Consider the following 18,023-nt stretch of genomic DNA (forward strand, 5'->3'; position numbering starts at 1 on the left):
CTAAAACAACCAGGTGAGAACGCAACGTGTACAAGTGTCTTTCGCCGAAACGGGAAGATTTGATCCCGTTCACTGACACCACAACATCCGTCTTCATTGACCATTGAATTGTGGGTAATCACGAGCACGGTGGAATCGTTTCGTCCACTGATGACGAAAGCGATAAAATGCTCACGTGCACCCGAGGGAGCAGAAAAGGCTTGAAGTTCATTCGGTAAATATCAGTAGTTTATCAAAATCATTTGTTTGTTTCCAGAGCAGCAACAAAATTTCTCGATTGAAAGACATTATGCTGATTTTACAACCTACACCAGAAACAAGGTAGCCCTAATCAGATTTCAAAGGTATTTTTAACCTTATACACACACCACATCCAAGAATTACTGATCCATATCATGAGAACTGCAGTGGAAAATGCACGAATAAGCACAGGCAACTCAGCTTGGTGGAAAAACAGGATGAGGAAGAGTGCAACGTTTCTGCCACAGAGCAGCTTTCATCAGGGACTACATGCAGGCAACACACATTCGGATCTCAAATCCTTCCGCAGAGGGATGGAGCGATCACAAGCCAGCAATTGGCCCCTCCTCTAAGCTTCCTCCACTTCTCTCAAAAGGCAAAATCAATAACGAGAGCAATGACGTGAGTCATGCGGTTCCATATTCGATGAAAAGTGCTCTCGTCTGGGATAAAAGTGGTCGCTAATAAAAATTTAAAAAGGCGAGGAATTTGACAAGGACGACGCTACATTTACACATGTGAGTCGTGTCGAAACGGAGCACCATTCGCCACTGGCCCCACACATCCTCAAGGAACGCTCATCGCATGCATGTTCCGGATCAAATTGCAAGTTCTCGGCACAATTAGCACATGAAATGCAGAAGATAACATGAGCATGGCAATGAGAAACCTGTCACGAGCGTTCCATCCCTCCTTCCCCCCTCTACCACTCAACCTAAAACCGAAAATGCAACAATTTGTGGTGACGCATTCCAAACGTGCAGTGAATTATTTGATAATGTTCACACTTTGTGTAGCATCAAGTGGTGCAACAGCCGATACCAACACAATAAAAGGATGTTCTTAACACCACAACCATCGAATCATTCCAAATTGTTATAGTGTCTAAATATTTCATCACAGAACGCCGATCACACAGGGGCAAGTCCGTTCCACGAGGGCAAACGATGTCTTTCAACGCAGTTGAAATTTCGTACTGCAGTGAAAGCAAATTTGACGTCTCGTAGGAAAACGACAAATTTAATAATTCGAGAAATTTCGCCTTTTCCGTCGGAACAGGATCGGGATGGTGACATTAAACATTATAATCAATTGCAGCACAGTGTCCTGCCAATATGAAACATATTGCATTTGCCATTAGAGTGATATCCTCATGGCCGGTAAAAATGGCCAAACACAGGAAGCAAAATACTGTACATCTTTTTAAAAATTTAAATTTTACTTTTCCTGGTCGATGCACACACAATGTGGCAATTTTTGGTTTTAAAGTCTCTTAGCAATAGTTGCTAACATTTCAAAAAGAAATAGGAAAAAAAACAGGGCCAAATGCCACCTGTGAAACCCCATAGGGCTTCTCTGGCACTCCAAAAGGCCCAAAAAATACTAGTTCAAAACAACTGGCATCAAGAATGCATGAAAAGTATCAAGAATGCTTTTTCTACCGTCAGGCTGAGCGGAAAACTTTTTGATTCCCAAATTGGAAGCGATGACGTCGCATAGCTTACGTCATGCGGTTCACAGCACAGCTCTTCAAACCCGATTTCAACCCAACCTTTTGCATTCCTTACATCATGCTGTGTAGTTTCTCAAATACACCACTGGAATGCACAGAAGCGATTGATAAAATGACATCCATTTTAAAAAAAACAAAGAAATTATGCAACCAGCAGCCATACGCTGCACATTCAACATGACATTTAAAAAGTTTGACAAGTAACTATTGGTGGCAAATGTTATATTCCGCTGCATTAAAGCAGCAGAAATGCGACAACGAGAGACAAAGGACTTGTCCAAAGTGTAACAAATGCAGGACAGACGTGCTGGTTAAACCCAAGGCATTCTCACTCTGCCTCATCTCTCCTGTTTCCACCATAACATACTCAAATTGTAAATTGCAAAAACAACGGCAGCACCACAGGGACAACACCATTAAGACTCGCAGAATGGATGCAGTGAAGTTTGCAACAAGTTACAGCACTTTCTCAGGTTCCAATTAGAGAGACTTCCACACATGGAGCCTTTCCAATTACCATGTCCTAAACAATTTCATGCAATGCTCTGGCAATAAAAGTGGCTGGATCAATACAAAGCTGGTGGGACCGAATGTATCCCGTGGGTAAAACGCAATAGCGTCCTTCGATCAACTTATTCCCTCTGTACGATTGCATGGATAGTCTCAAATCTAGCTGTGAGCTATCCATATCATCCAGCAGTGCAACTTATAAAATACCAGTAGAGCTATAAATTAATTTTAAAATGATAGCAGTACATGGTCAAGGATTAAACAAGCAGCATTGACATCATCGTCATCTTCATTTCCAGTGTAAATGGCGATCGATCACATTTGTCAGATCTGACCTACTAGGTTTTTCCTGCAACCCTTCCATCGCAGGTTCAGATCGTATGCGAGACCACCAATGCCCCGTTTCCACTACAAAGGCCTAGTGGGTTGCTGGAGCTCTAACAGAGCATTTTTCTCTTCGTCAAAATTCAAAGAAAGCATCATGAAGTTGTGAATCTCATTGGCTGATCAGCAGACCCAGTCATTCTCTGCAATAGAAACGGGTGAAAGTCTTTCTTATGCAGATAACAAATTCAAAATAGCAGTTCACAAAGTGTTCGTAAGTTCTTGTGCTCGGACTTTTTAAAGCGCCTTTTTGGTGGTGGTCCCTCGAATTTGGCTAAACCTTGCTGTCAGATCAGCCTGATCTGCGGCACAAGTTTCCACCATTCAAGGATCACACTCGAAGTTACACTGCCTGGGCACATTGTGGCCCTTAAATTTTTTTTATCAGTCCAGAACATCGCCGGTTATCATGGGTTCCTGATGCTTCAAACCTGCCTCAAGGCGCAAGTCCGTATCGGGCTCGAGTACGTTCTCCGCACCGTACACACGGACGCAGTGGCGCACGTTGCGCAGTACGATGGAGACTCGACGATCCAGTGCAGCGAGATGTTGCTCGGTCAACAGCGGGGCAAGCACGTCTTGGGCGAGCGACTCGCGCATCACATCGCTGAGCCGATGCACCGGGCGTGCGAGCAACCTCAGTTTGAGGTACGTAGATCGACGCAGCCTGCAGGGCACACAGTACAGAGAAATGAGACCTTAATGCCTTGAGCTGGAAATAAATCAAAATTATCAATAACTGTCTTAATGCAAATCAATTTGATGTTTGATATGGCAAGTAATGAGACAATTTAAATCACTCTGGAATATATAAATCTCTATTTCTTTGTGCATGTAATGCTGACAGCCAACAAGTGATGCCATAATATACAGCAATATTCAAAGATATAAAGCTCTTTATAACTACTCACCCACTGATGTTACTGTTAAGTATTTTCTCAGTGGGCTAAATGTCTGTAAATGTGATACGATTAAATGGTCTAGATATTACGATTCCAGAAGAAAAGAAAAAACCCCACAAAACTCCATAAAGGAAAATACAGTACAGAACACGTAAATGAAAGTTGGCCGGTGGAGTTTCACTCCATCTCCAAGGAGATGGGCCGAGCTTGCACTGTGTCGGTGATGCGTCACTCCCTCAGCAGGGAGAGGGGCAGAATTTGGACTACGCATAAATAGAGCCATACTTCTCACCAAGTCTTCATTTAATTGATCTATTTATCTGCTTGCATAATGCAAGGTGTGTGTGTGTGTGTGTGTGTGTGTGTGTGTGTGTGTGTGTGTGTGTGTGTGTGTGTGTGTGTGTGTGTGTGTGTGTGTGTGTGTGTGTGTGTGTGTGTGTGTGTGTGTGTGTGTGTCATGTCCGTAAATATGTTTCAGAAGGTGGAACAGAGCCCTCCCAAGTCTCAAAGTATCTACCTTCATGTGTATGTACATACAGTGCCTTTGGAAAGTATTCCCCCCTCAACTTTGTCCCATTTTGTTGAGTTACAGCCAAAATTTTATATGGATTAAATTTAAATTTTTTTGTCACCGATCAGCACAAAATACCCCATCATGACAGTGAAAATGTGTTTTAAGAAATTTTTACAAATTAAAAATGAAAAGCTGAAATGTCCTGCATCAATAATTAATTATTCAACCCCTTTGCTATGACATGGCAAATTGAGCTCAGGTGCATCCAATTTCCTTTGATCATCTTTAAGATGTCTCCACAACTTGATTAGAGTCCACCTGTGGCTAATTCAATTGATTGGACGTGATTTAGAAAGAAAGACACCTTTCTATACAAGGTCCCACAGTTGGCAGTGCATGTCACAGCAGAAACTCAACCATGAAGTCCAAGGAACTGTCCATAGAACTCCATGATATAATTGTGAGGAGGCATAGATATGAGGAAGGGTATAAAACAATTTCTAGAGTGTTGAAAGTTCCCAAGAGCACAGTGAGCTCCATCATTAGGAAATGGAAAGAATATGGAACTACCCAGACTCTTCCTCGAGCTAGCCGTCCGACTAAACTGAGCAACCGGGCAAGAAGGACCTTGGTCAGGGAAGTGACCAAGAACCCAATGACCACTCTGACAGAACTACAGAATTGCTTGGCTGAGATTGGAGAACCTGCTGGAAGGACAACAGTCTCTGTAGCACTTAACAAATACAGGCTTTACGGGATAGTGGCCAGACGAAGGCCACTCCTGAGAAAAAGGCACATGACAGCATGACTGCAGTTTTACAAAAAGGCATGTGAAAGACTCAAAGCATAAGGCAAAAGATTCTGTGATCTGATGAGATGAACATTGAACTCTGGCCTGAGTGCAAAGTGCTCAATCTGGTGGAAACCAAGCACAGCTCATCACCCATCTTACACTATCCTGACCGTGAAGCATGGTGGTCGCAGCATCATGCTATGGGGATGCTTTTCAGCGGCAGAGACTGGAGGACTTGTAAGGATAGAGGGAACAATGAATTGAGCCAAGTACAGGCAAATCCTTGAGGAGAACCTGCTTCAGAGTGCAAAAGACATTGGACGGTGGTGAAGATTTATGTTCCAACAGGACAATGGCACCAATTATATAGCCAAAGCAACACTGGAATGGCTTCAGAACAAGAACATTAAAGTCCTTGAGCAGCCCAACTAAAGCCCAGACTTGAATCCCATCGAGAATCTGTGGAAATACTTGGATTGCTGTTCACCAACACTCCCCCATCCAGCTTGACCGAGCTTGAACAAATCTGTAAGAAAGAATGGGAGAAAATCCCCAAATCCAGATGTGCAAAGCTGATAAAGACGTACTCAAGAAGACTCGAAGCTCTAATCACTGCCAAAGGTGCTTCCACAATGTATTGGCTCAGGGGGTTGAATGCTTGTTGATGTGAGACATTTCAGATTTTCATTTTTAAAATAATTCCAAAAACATGTTTTCACTTTGTCATGATGGGGTATTTTGTGTAGATTGGTGAGAAAAAATCTAAATTTAATCCACTTTAAATTCAGGCTGTAACAACAAAATGTGACAAAAGGTAAGGGGTGTGAATACCTTCTGATAGCACTGTATCAGAGCTAAGAGCCTCGTGTGCTTCTGCGAAAGTGGCCATTAATTGGCACAGTTCAAGGGAGTTGAAAGCTGTTCATTCAATCCGTATACCATCTATATATACTGTATCTGCTCTGTTAATTGAAAGCACTATTTCATTCATTGCATGGGGCAATTTCGCAGGATGTGTCAGCCCATTGCAAAGTACAAACTACTGTATATTACCAATATGGGGATACAAGGGTGCATAAACGAATGGGGTTAATGTCAGAAAGATTAATGACAAGAGAGAAATATAAACAATAATCCTTTTTTAATTATGAGAGGCGATTAATCGGCAAAAAAGGAGAAAGGCAATGCTGGAACCTTACCGGCAGCACTGCTGCAGCGGAGCCAAGATGGACAGCTCATCGTGTGAGTGTTTCCCAAAACTGCACATAGCGACATGTCTCATCAGTGCACTCAGCCAGCAATGGAAGCAACTTACGATTTCTACTCCTTTGGATAAGAGTTATGGATAAGTCCTTCGGGCATTCCCGAGTCAAACATTTGGTATCTTGTCAATCAGCTGTCCATGCACTGAATATGGGGTGTTCAAAAAGAAAGGTAACCCATGCATATGTCGTATATCACAGCGGGGTTGCGTTTATTTTTGAACACCATGTACAATATATTTAGTACTATATATGGCAAAAAATAACAGGCTTGCACATGTTTACCATTCGTCGATTGGCAATCGGAAGATGAATTAAAGTGGACAAGTGCAACAACTTTGAGTAGATAACACGAATTGGTACATGTGTGGTCATTTGGCAAAGCATTTGAAACAAACAAAAATATTGGGAAATGGGGAATGAGGAAGTTCGCACAAAAATGGCAGTGGGAAGAAGAAGAAAAAATTAAATTAAATAACTCTACACATGCATGCACAAATATAAATAAACTCATAATAGGTGTCCACAACCACCCTCGACAATGTTGTGGAACATCGACCGAGGCCATGACTTTATCACTTTTAAATTTGCTTTCTCCGCAACCACTTGAGCGATTGACACGAAACTTTAAACATGGGAATTTTTTTCAACCAAAGTTATATGATGATTGGATGAAAAATGTGGCCAGCATTCGAAAAAGTCTGTTTTCTGTGGGCATGGATTTCAGGGTGTTTCAAGTATTAGGAATAAACAGACTCGACCTCGCTTCGCTTCGCTCAGCCAAATAAATACTTCTCAAATGTTGATGAAAATGTAATGAAACCCTCGTCGCTGTTGTGCTGTTCCATTCATTATATAATGTGAGATCATTGTACTCCAGTAAATTTATCAATTTAATCTCTCCACTTGATCTTTCATCATCCTCCGTGTCTTCCAGGTACTTCTCTCGGTTGTCGGTTTAGAATTATTATTGGCTACCGGTCGTCCGTTCTTCTTGTTTTCTACGGATCTGGCCCGGTTAAAATATAACATGAGTTCCCCAACAAAGAACTTCAAGATAGGAGGAGGGCACTATGCCCATCAAGCATGTGCAATGGTTACCAACCTATCTATGTTAGTTTGTCCGTGCTCTATCCTTTTAAAATGCTGAGCATCAAGCAAGGAAGCAACACGTATCATTTCCAAAGACTTTGGTACGACTCGGCCAGGGTTCGAACCACCGACCTCCCAGACTCAGAGCAGATGCTCTAATCAACACACTAACAAGTCTGGTTAAAGTAAATAAATATACGAGTTCCCTCACAAGGTTCCATTTCAGATTTTAACCTTGTGTCTAGACTCTAGAATGTCAAGGAATTTTGTTTTCTGGCTGATCCATTCGTTTCTCTTGTCACTTTTGGTAAGGCCAAGGCAGCATCTTTGCATGGTGATCCATCTTATTTGTTCGAGACCATGTTTCACTGCCATGCGTCATTGTTGGGAGAACACACCAATCGTAAATCTTCCTTTTCAAACACAGTTTGCTTTTCTTGACTTGTTAATTTTCAAAATGCTGCCCGTCCCGCTCTGCTATGTCTCTTCACTTCAAAGTGATCTGTTTCCATTTGTACGAGTGGTCCGAAGTAAATGCAATTGCTGGTTTCTGCAATGTAATATTATTATTTCGTATGCAGTCTGTGGCTGCTGGTTGCATCATTGTTGGGTGCACGGCTGTGCCGTTGATGCAGTGCCCCGTTTCCAGTAATCTGGAACACATTTTGCCGACATTAGAAGGATGACAGGCTGAGTCAACCCACCTGGTGGTATTTAATGGGAACAAACGGGCGCTCAAACTAACCCTGACAGCCAGCCACCTTAATCGTTAAGCCAACACCAGACTTTCTTCAATTGAATGATCAATTTGAATCTCTTCTTTTTTATGTCACAGTTGAACCTTGTATGATTAGTCTTTGTCTTATTCATTTTGATCCAATCTTTTTATTCTACAAATTGAAGACTTCCATCATGAATTTCAGTTCTTCGGCACCGTTTGAATTAAAAACAGCCATCTGCGAATCGTCGGTGGTTTCGTCTTTCTCCATCGACATTTATTCCTCTTTTTCCAATTTAGCTGTTGGAACACTGCTTCTCGGCATGCAGAATAAATTTATTTTCCAATCCTATAATGACAAATTTTAATGCATAATATAAATAAATAAATATTTTATTTCATGGAAGATTGCTCGCACATCTGTCCGAACTACACTTTCTGTCCAAATGACTTCAGGAGAAACTGAAATGTGAACAATTGAAAAATGACACCATACTAACCCACGTCCGTTGTCAAAGTGCAGAAGGAAGGAATCGTTCCCGAACTTTTCAAAGGTGTCGTAGTGATGTCTGTCCATGTTTCCTGCATAATAAAAACAAAACATTAATCGACAAGGGCCATGTAGTTAGAGGAAACTACCTAGAGAAAAATTAATTCACAGTTACCTTCCAATCAAATATTGGCTTTTCAAGTGCAGGTGCATCAACTGTTGGCAAGGCAAAGGCATCAGACAGCAAATCATTCATCTCTGTTCTATCTTTCTTTCTTGCAGAAGTGCATCTTTATTCCATTAAAAGCCTCTTTTCGATGGCACTTGCATAATGCCTCATCTCCCTTTTCTGTCCTTTCCAAATGCCTCATGCCCTGACAGCTTTGGCTTGTTCCCACATTTTCACTCAGACTCCCAAACCTGTGCTCCGTATCCCGGCGTTGAATTCTTACGAAGATAGTTTCCTTTAAGCTTTCAATAACCTGTCCCTTCAACCTGCTCGCAATGTCTGTCTTTAGTTGGTAGAATGTGAGATCGAGACGTGAAACCCCGTATGAAGCGAGTGTCCGGATCATGGCTGTTAACCCCTTCATGTCTGTACCCCACATTTCTCATCCTCCCACTTTCACTGCCACCCCCATCCTGCATTCTGCCATTGCTAATCTCCCCCTCCTCCTTCCTCCTGTCGAACAGTGTTGTCCACCACTATTCAAGGTCTCGATCTAATATTACCGATTTTTCCATTCAGGTTATTGCTGCAGCTCTCGGCATTGTATGCCGAATGGAGCTCCTTTCAAAGGATTTTTGATTACGCTGTCTCTTCCTCGTTATTCTCTTCCATCTTTACATTCCCCTCTCCACCAAGCACAGAAGTGGTGTTGCTGTCTTGGTCAAGAACTCCATTCCTCACCATCCATCGTCTACATAATCCATCCCAGCCAACTTGAACACCTATCCACAGCTACTTAAGGTTTGTCTGGTATACTATCCATCCAATGATGACAATTCTGTATAGATATATATATATATATATATATATATATATATATATATATATATATATATATATATATATATATATATATATATATATATATATATATATATATATATATATATATATATATATATATATACAGTGGGGAGAACAAGTATTTGATACACTGCCGATTTTGCAGGTTTTCCCACTTACAAAGCACGGAGAGGTCTGTAATTTTTATCATAGGTACACTTCAACTGTGAAAGACGGAATCCAAAACAAAAATCCTGAAAATCGCATTGTATGATTTATAAATAATTAATTTGCATTTTATTGCATGACATAAGTATTTGATCACCTACCATCCAGAAAGAATTCCAGCTCTCACAGACCTGTTAGTTTTGTCTTTAAGAAGCCCTCCCATTCTCCACTCATTACCTGTATTAACTGCACCAGTTTGAACTCGTTATCTGCATAAAAGACAGCTGTCCACACTCAATCAATCAGACTCCAACCTCTCCACAATGGGCAAGACCAGAGAGCTGTCTAAGGACATCAGGGACAAAATTGTAGACCTGCACAAGGCTGGGATGGACTACAGGACAATTGGCAAGCAGCTTGGTGAGAAGGCAACAACTGTTGGCGCAATTATTAGAAAATTGAAGAAGTTCAAGATAACAGTCAATCTCCCTCGGTCTGGGGCTCCATGCAAGATCTCACCTCGTGGAGCCTCAATGATCATGAGAGGTGAGGGATCCGCCCAGAACTACACGGCAGGACCTGGTCAATGACCTGAAGAGAGCTGGGACCACAGTCTCAAAGAAAACCATAAGTAACACACTATGCCGTCATGGATTAAAATCCTGCAGCACACGCAAGGTCCCTCTGCTCAAGCCAGAGCATGTCCAGGCCCGTCTGAAGTTTGCCAATGACCATCTGGATGATCCAGAGGAGGAATGGGAGAAGGTCATGTGGTCTGATGAGACCAAAATAGAGCTTTTTGGTTTAAACTACACTCGCCGTGTTTGGGGGAAGAAGAAGGATGAGTACAACCCCAAGAACACCATCCCAACCGTGAAGCATGGAGGTGGAAACATCATTCTTTGGGGATGCTTTTCTGCAAAGGGGACAGGACGACTGCACCGTATTGAGGGGAGGATGGATGGGGCCATGTTTCGCAAGATCTTGGCCAACAACCTCCTTCCCTCAACAAGAGCATTGAAGATGGGGCGTGGCTGGGTCTTCCAGCATGACAACGACCCGACACACACAGCCAGGGCAACTAAGGAGTGGCTCCGTAAGAAGCATCTCAAGGTCCTGGAGTGGCCCAGCCAGTCTCCAGACCTGAACCCAATAGAAAATCTTTGGAGGGAGCTGAAAGTCTGTGTTGCCCAGCGACAGCCCCAAAACCTGAAGGATCTGGAGAAGATCTGTATGGAGGAGTGGGCCAAAATCCCTGCTGCAGTCTGTGCAAACCTGGTTAAGAACTTCAGGAAACGTCTGATCTCTGTAATTGCAAACAAAGGTTTCTGTACCAAATATTAAGTTCTGTTTTTCTGATGTATCAAATACTTATTTCACGCAATAAAATGTAAATTAATTATTTAAAAATCATACAATGTGATTTTCAGGATTTTTGTTTTAGATTCCGTCTTTCACAGTTGAAGTGTACCGATGATAAAAATTTACAGACCTCTTCGTGCTTTGTAAGTGGAAAAACCTGCAAAATCGGCAGTGTATCAAATACTTGTTCTCCCCACTGTATATATATATATATATATATATATATATATATATATATATACATATATATATATATATATACACACACACATATATTGTTACGAATTTTGGCCCGTCCGGCGTGCGATCGGCCACGTAACTCGAATCGCGACGCGTCACCCACCGGAACGGACAATTCAGTCGTGACCCTCCTGGAACTACCGCCACGAGCCAGTCACGGGTGGGGGTTTAACCTCACCACGATCGTGCCAATTGCCAACACGCGCAGGATAGGGTTGCTTGCCAAATTCGACCTACCTAAGTACCTGCGCGAGTGGTCGACCGGGCGATCGTACCTCGCCGCAGGTCGACTTCGGACACGAACCGCTTAAGCGGCTCGTTCCGTGCTGCAGGGATAACCGAGCAGAGTTATCGTCGACCTCGACGGTTCAGATTACTTATTGGGTGTTTCAACCGACTACAAATCCCTTACGTGATGCAAGATGGAACTTTCAAACAAAGGAAAGGACGCAACGAAACGGGAAAGAGTTCAACAAGCATTTTATTTCACACACACAACACACGCACTTAAGGCAGTAATGCAATGTGCAGCAAAAGCAAAATGCAACAAAAGCAAAAGCACTACTACCGACTATAATTATTTACCACACTTAAACAATTATACTTGTCAGGACTTGGCGCCACATCATTCATTCAAAATAAACAGGAAAGACCTCCCCATAGGCAGGGAGGTAGACGGGGTCCGTGGACCAAATGTGCGCGGAACCTGGAGGAGCGGCCAGGTCCACGAGACCGAAAAGGTCTTACCCGCGTCCTCGTGACATGATGGCGGGCAAGCCGCAATGTCAGCGCAGCTGCGCCCCGACTCCGTGCCCCTGGCGTGGTCGGTGAGCCCTCTCCGGCGTGCTCCGCACAAGCACGGTTTGGTCAGCACCACTGTTAGGGTGGGGAATGAACGGGGCCACCGGCACTATCTCAGCGCGGATGGGGGGTGGGGGGGGAATTGTTGATGCTCAGGGTCGAGCGAGGGGAATGGCTGGCTGGCTTGGTCGCTTGTGAAAGCGAAGGTGGCTCGATTCCAGCGACGAGACGACACCAACGACGAGAAAAGCGACCCCCACGCTACAACCACGAGTTCCACACAGACTCGCGTCTTTTATAGACCGGGGGAGGAGCCTGTATGCAGATTTTAGGATCAAAACGCGATTGGAGGCGGGGCCACGCCACCCTCTCTTCAGCCATTGGTGTGGCAAAAAGGGGCGTGAGCCTCTTTTGATCCGAATTCCTTCCTGAGAGGAATTCACATCCATCACGCTTGGAGGCGGGGCCACACCGTCCGACGCTCGCCCATTGGACGGAGGAAAAGGGGCGTGAACCTTCCCTGATCCGAATTTCTCTCCCGTAAGGAATACACATTCATCGCGCTTGGAGGCGGGGCCACACCGCCCGACGCTCGCCCATTGGATGGAGGAAAAGGGTCGTGAACCTCCCCTGATCTGAATTTCTCTCCCGTAAGGAATCCATTGCACTCGCGGCTTGCTGCGTTTGGCAGCAATGACCGAACGGCTTCGGACAGTACGACGTTCGGTGTTGACTGGTGGTGGGGTCGATGGTTGTGGAAGGAGAAAGGCGAAGGTGGTGGGGGGTTTGCTGTAGTGGTTTGGTGGTTGGCGTGTGTCATTTGGGAATGGCGGTGAAGTGATATTTGCGGGATGGAGTTGTGGAGGTAAAGAGGCGAAGGTGGCGGTGTTGAGTTGTTGGCGGCTTAATGGTCCAAAATAATGATAGAGAAAGAAAAATGGCGAACTCAAAGCGTCGCAGCACGGATGAATCACACATACTCCCTCTAAACAACAGGTGTGGGCTAACTACACATGAACTTATCGATATATCTCACCTGAGGACCCTTTATGGTGTATTGCGAATTTCCACAGCCGTAACACTACCCCTCCCCTTTTTACAGACTCGTCCCGAGTCGTCAAATTCTCGTGTGCCATCATGTGTAGTTCTCCCCTCGTACGTTTTACCTTCGGATCCCTGAGTGCGACATTCATGGTATTCGTGTCCCCAAAATAAATAACCTACGGGCTGAGTAACTAACGAAACAAACCCACTCATACAGACGACTTAAATAAATTGCCGGCGCGAAGACTTACATGCCGGGGGCGCACTTATTTGTACAGGACATCTTAACTTACAAATCTTAAACTAAACCATGGCTCAGGATCAATGGACTCTGCAAAGAGAAAAGTTAGCAGGGAGCCAGGCTGCTCGCATGCAGTCTCTGGCTCAAGCAATGCAGGTGACAGGGAACGTGGCCGGCTGCTCACATGCAGTCCAAGGCCTTCCCCTCGGAAATGGATGCAGCGAACACAACGGCACACGAGCTGCGCAAACACAGTCTCCATGCCAGCTCAAGTTGCACACGTAATGAACACAACGGATGGATGGATGGATGGACGCAAACACGGTGCACGGGCCGCCACAGCACGCCCGTGTTGTAGCTGCCAACAGGGCAGTCCTCGCAAACTGCGTGGCAATCCTGGCACACATGGCAATGAACAAAGGGGGGGGAATGCAAAACAGAACGGGGGCAAAATATGACGAGGGCAGTAGGCATGGATGGCAAAGGTGGACAGGCAAGGCATGGCATGAGAAGGCCGCTGTAGCAAAAACAGCCAGCAGAGAAGCTGACCGGCACAGGCCTTGTAGTAAAAACAGCCGGCAGACGATCGACTGGCACAGGCCTTGCAGTAAACAGCCAGCCGATGAAGTGGGCCGGCACAGGCCTTGAAGTAACACAGCCAGCCGATGAAGTTGGCCAGCCTTTGCCTTTCAGTGGAGGTTGGTGGAGGGAGTGCGGTGGTGCTGGCCACTCGGAAGGCAGGCTCGGACCTACCTGACTATCTCCCTCCCAACCTATCGCCTTTGCATGTCTCCGTTCATACCCACTCCCTTAATTTGTCAAAACCCAATTTAGCCCCAACTTATTTTTTTGTTTTTTTGTTTACTTCCCCTCTATAAATCATCCCCTAACCCCCTTTATGTCTCTGTTCGGCTAACCTATCCTGTCCTAGCCTACTCCCAACCCCTACGTTCCCTTCCCGGAGGGGAATGAGGGAGAGCTAGCGTCCTGTGCCGAGGCCCAACTCAAGCCTCAGGATGGCCTCCCCAGACTTCAGCGATCTTAACCCAAAGTGGGTCCAGCGGCCCACTACGAGAGCGAAGGGATGGATGGTGTGAAGGGGTACACTTCCTAATCTACCCTAACCATTATCACTTAAACTACCCTGGGGCTTTCAACAAGCGCCTCTCGCTTAATCTACTGGTTCTATCAACCCAGATTCCCGTCGCCTGTGTTGGTGTCCTCACAATTTCGGGCCATGCCCCCCAATTTTCTTCACGTGCCCTCACACGGTCTCACGGCTGGGACGCGTGGCTCCCTTGGCAGGCACTACCCTCTGCCGATTCCCCAACGATGGCACCCCCAGGCACTACACTGCCTCCGAGCCTACCAGCTCCCTAAGCACCAGGGAGTGCCCTCCCTGGCGACTCCCCTGAAACGCTCACGTGGCAGGCTGGCGCCCCGGGCCCCTTCCCTGGGTGCCCGTGCCCAATGCACTGCCCACGCGGCTAATGGCGCCCCGGGCCCCCGCATCATGCGGGCGCACCCGTGCCCACTACGCTATCCCGGCCCCACATGGGCCCTTGGCCTACCGCGGCCGGCTAGCCCGGTGCCCAGGGTACCCACTCAGCGATACTCACCTTTCGCAGCCACGCTCCCAGCCCGTCAACAGGGCTCCTGCACCCCTCCAAACGGGTTTCGAGCCTACTTCCCCACCAACAACAAAACGACCTCCATTTTCCAATTTGTCTAACCCAGCTAACTCACTCTACCCTGACCCCGGGGTCCCTTGGATGGGAGTCACTCCTCCCCCCCAATCACTTATCGCACCATGCATTCCACAATCACTCCATACACTCAGACCTACTGGCCTCACTCACTCAACATGTCCCCATACAATTCTTCAACACTCGTCATCGCTGAATTCCGCCATCCTTCTATCTGCATCCCCTAACTACCTCGTGCTCCTACGTCACCCCTTAAACTACAGCACGTTCCTTTTAACCTACGTAGCTGGACTACGTCCCCACTACACATCCAAAAAAAATCCATTTCCCAACCTAAATCTCCCTGAATCCCTCAAACTACTCCATTCCACGGGCCCCATGAGGACTTACCCCTGCCCCATGAAGCCGGTCTAACTATCACTAACCCTTCCCCCTAACTATTTCCATCCTGTGTCCAGGTCAAGGGGATCTTCCACCCCTTGCCCAGGGAATCCTGTTCACCCGAAGTGAGGCTTGCTTCTTTTTTTTTTCTTTTCCTCACGCAGCACCAGCGCGGCAACTCGCAACCTGCGCTCTTTTACGTGACGTCATGGCAGCTGTTCACACACCCCGTCCCTCTTGGACGGTACCATCCAGCAGAGATTCACCCTCCTGCCGGATTCCAACCCGACGTGCAGCCATGACGTCACCCTGCGCATTCAAAAAAAACAAGCCTCGCGTTTCGAGGGGTTCCCCACACGAACACATGTGCTCTGCCGTCGGAGCTTCACATACACACTCGCGTGGAGAACCTATCCGGTCCAAATCCATTGTCCAGCCTAACCTTTGTTCGTCCGTGGGATCGGCAACATCCACCGCTGGCGTTTCCGGACTGGGTTTCACTCCCGCAGCCGCGCACGTGGCGGTCTCGTGCGCTGCATGGCCCGAACCTCGCGCTCGCTGCTGGGCAAACCCGGCGCGGTCCCCAAAACAGCTACGGCCGCTACCCGGCCTTTGTCCATCTGTCACCGTCGTCTCCGTCGCCATTCGACCCACGCACACCTGCGTGTCACGACGCTCACACTCCATTCCTTGACACTCACTCTCGGAGACGTGGCTGCGTGCTCCCGCATGCCAACCGTCATCTCCCTTGCATTCTGCTCTCCCACACACACGGTCTCCCTTGCACTCGGCTGTTCACTCACGCATGCCCTTTCACTCGCAAACGTGGTTCCACTCACACAAGGTGTGCTGGGGGTCACGGACTCCGGCACACTCGCAACCACACCACTCACACACGGGGTCCCTTTCACACAATGCCTTTCATCCACGCTATGCGTGCGTTGCCGCACGCATTTTGCCACACTCGTGAACACACACACAGGAACATTCACACTGGGGATTAGTGCCACTACAAGGGGTTCCGGGGCCTCCATACCCCGCAACCTCCTCGTGCACCCGCCCGCCGCACTCGCCCCCTCGAACTTGCTTGACACGACCGAACCCACCTGGTCGTGACTCGCTTCAAGGGAGAATAGCGTCTCCCTCCGTTCCCAAAGGAGGCTATCCAGCTGCTTGCACCGGGTCACGACACAGTCCGCCAGCACGCCCACATTAAGCCTCGCTACCTCTGTGTGTGTGTTCGTCCTTAACCCCGTCCAATTCACCCTCTATCTCCCGTGTCTCTGTACATTTTATTTATGTTGTCTCTTTGTGTCTATTACTTTCTTCCTGGATCTTCGTCTCTTTTTATTTTTCGGACGTCATCACCTCGCGTCTCGTCTCACACGTTTCAGTCACCCGGGCTCCCATTATTATTTCCACCGTCTCCATTTTCAGGGTTTGCCCCAATTGTTGTTTCATCCGACGAGTGATGTCAATCAAGTCCCGCACCACCAACATTATTCCCTGTGGTGCTGTCACACATCCCACCTCATTGTGTTGTTCTACTTCCTGACTCCCTTTGAGCCATTCCTCCTCTTGGAACTTTCTGAGTTCGTCGTTCTCCCTCCGGAGTTTTTCAATCTCTGTGGACGCCAATTCTGCTTTCCTCGAATTGGTTAATTTCAAACTTGTACAGTTTTTGTTTTCTCTCCCACTGTTCCTCATGCTTTTCAGCCTCCAACCTCAGTTTCTTTCAATTGGCTCATTTCCTTCTTGTGTTTCATTCGCTGTTCTTTCTCTATCTCCTCGCACTCCAGCCTCGCCTTTTCTTTCAATTGGTCAACCTCAAATTCAAGTTCTTTTTGTTTTCTATTCCATTGTTCCTCTCGTTCTTCCCTCTCCAATCTCGTTGTCTCCTTCAATTGACCGATTTCTCCTTCCTGCTTCATTTGTTGCTCCTTCACTTTCTCCTCATATTCCAACCTATTTTTTTTCCTTTTGTCATTCAGTTTCAAATTCATACTCTTTCAGTTTTTTATTCCACTGTCTCTCTTGTTCCTCATTCTGCAATCTCGTTATTTCCTTTAATTGACTGATCTTTCTCCTGTCCCATTCCCTGTTCTTTGTGTTTTCTATTCCACTGTCTTTCTTGTTCCTCATTCTGCAATCTCGTTGTGTCCTTTAATTGGCTGATTTCCTTCTCCTGTCTCATTCGTTCTTCCATTATTACTCTTTCTTGCATCTCATTCTTTAATCTGGCCTTCGCTTCCAGCTGTTCGATCTGTATGGTGTGGTTCCTTAAAGTTTCATTCTCCGTTCTCGTTCTTTCCTCTCTCAACATCCTCAGTTCGTTTTGTAATCCTCTCTCTTTGGTTTCGTGTTTCAGTATCTCATAAGCTTTTTTCCATTTTTCCTCTCAATTTGCTTGCTTCCTCCCTGCTTTCCATACAACTTTCCAATGCTTCCATCCTCAATTCGTCCATTTTCTTCCTGTATTCCTTTAGTTATTCCTGCCGTTCCTTTCCCATTTCTATCTCCTTTTCCAGGGTTTCTCTTTTAATCTGGCCTGTCCTTACCTCTCGCTTCAGTAGTTCCAATTCCCCATCTTGTTTGCGTTTTTCCTTTCTCCTTCCTCCCTCATTTCTCCCTGCAGTTCTTCGAACTGTTC

The 18,023-nt window shown here is 46.1% G+C and overlaps 1 protein-coding gene across 3 annotated transcripts in view; it reads right to left on the bottom strand.

Annotated features, from left to right (window-relative positions):
* Positions 1 to 210: 210 nt before the first annotated feature.
* FAM20C (FAM20C golgi associated secretory pathway kinase) overlaps positions 211 to 18,023 on the bottom strand; it is a 98,280-nt gene continuing 80,467 nt past the window's right edge. For 2 of the 3 annotated variants that reach the window (XM_085858080.1, XM_085858082.1), the window contains 3 exons: positions 8,429 to 8,510; positions 6,056 to 6,115; positions 211 to 3,314 (listed from right to left, as the gene is read on the bottom strand). In XM_085858080.1, the coding sequence (XP_085714206.1) occupies positions 3,032 to 3,314; positions 6,056 to 6,115; positions 8,429 to 8,510 (425 nt within the window). In that variant the 3' untranslated portion in view covers positions 211 to 3,031. The remainder of the gene's footprint in view (positions 3,315 to 6,055; positions 6,116 to 8,428; positions 8,511 to 18,023) is intronic. The other variant, XM_085858081.1, reaches the window with a different exon arrangement.

This window comes from Eptatretus burgeri, chromosome 15 (genome assembly GCF_056783735.1).
Source record: "Eptatretus burgeri isolate ZD-2024b chromosome 15, Ebu_testis_v1, whole genome shotgun sequence".
In the NCBI taxonomy this organism is placed as follows: domain Eukaryota; kingdom Metazoa; phylum Chordata; class Myxini; order Myxiniformes; family Myxinidae; genus Eptatretus; species Eptatretus burgeri.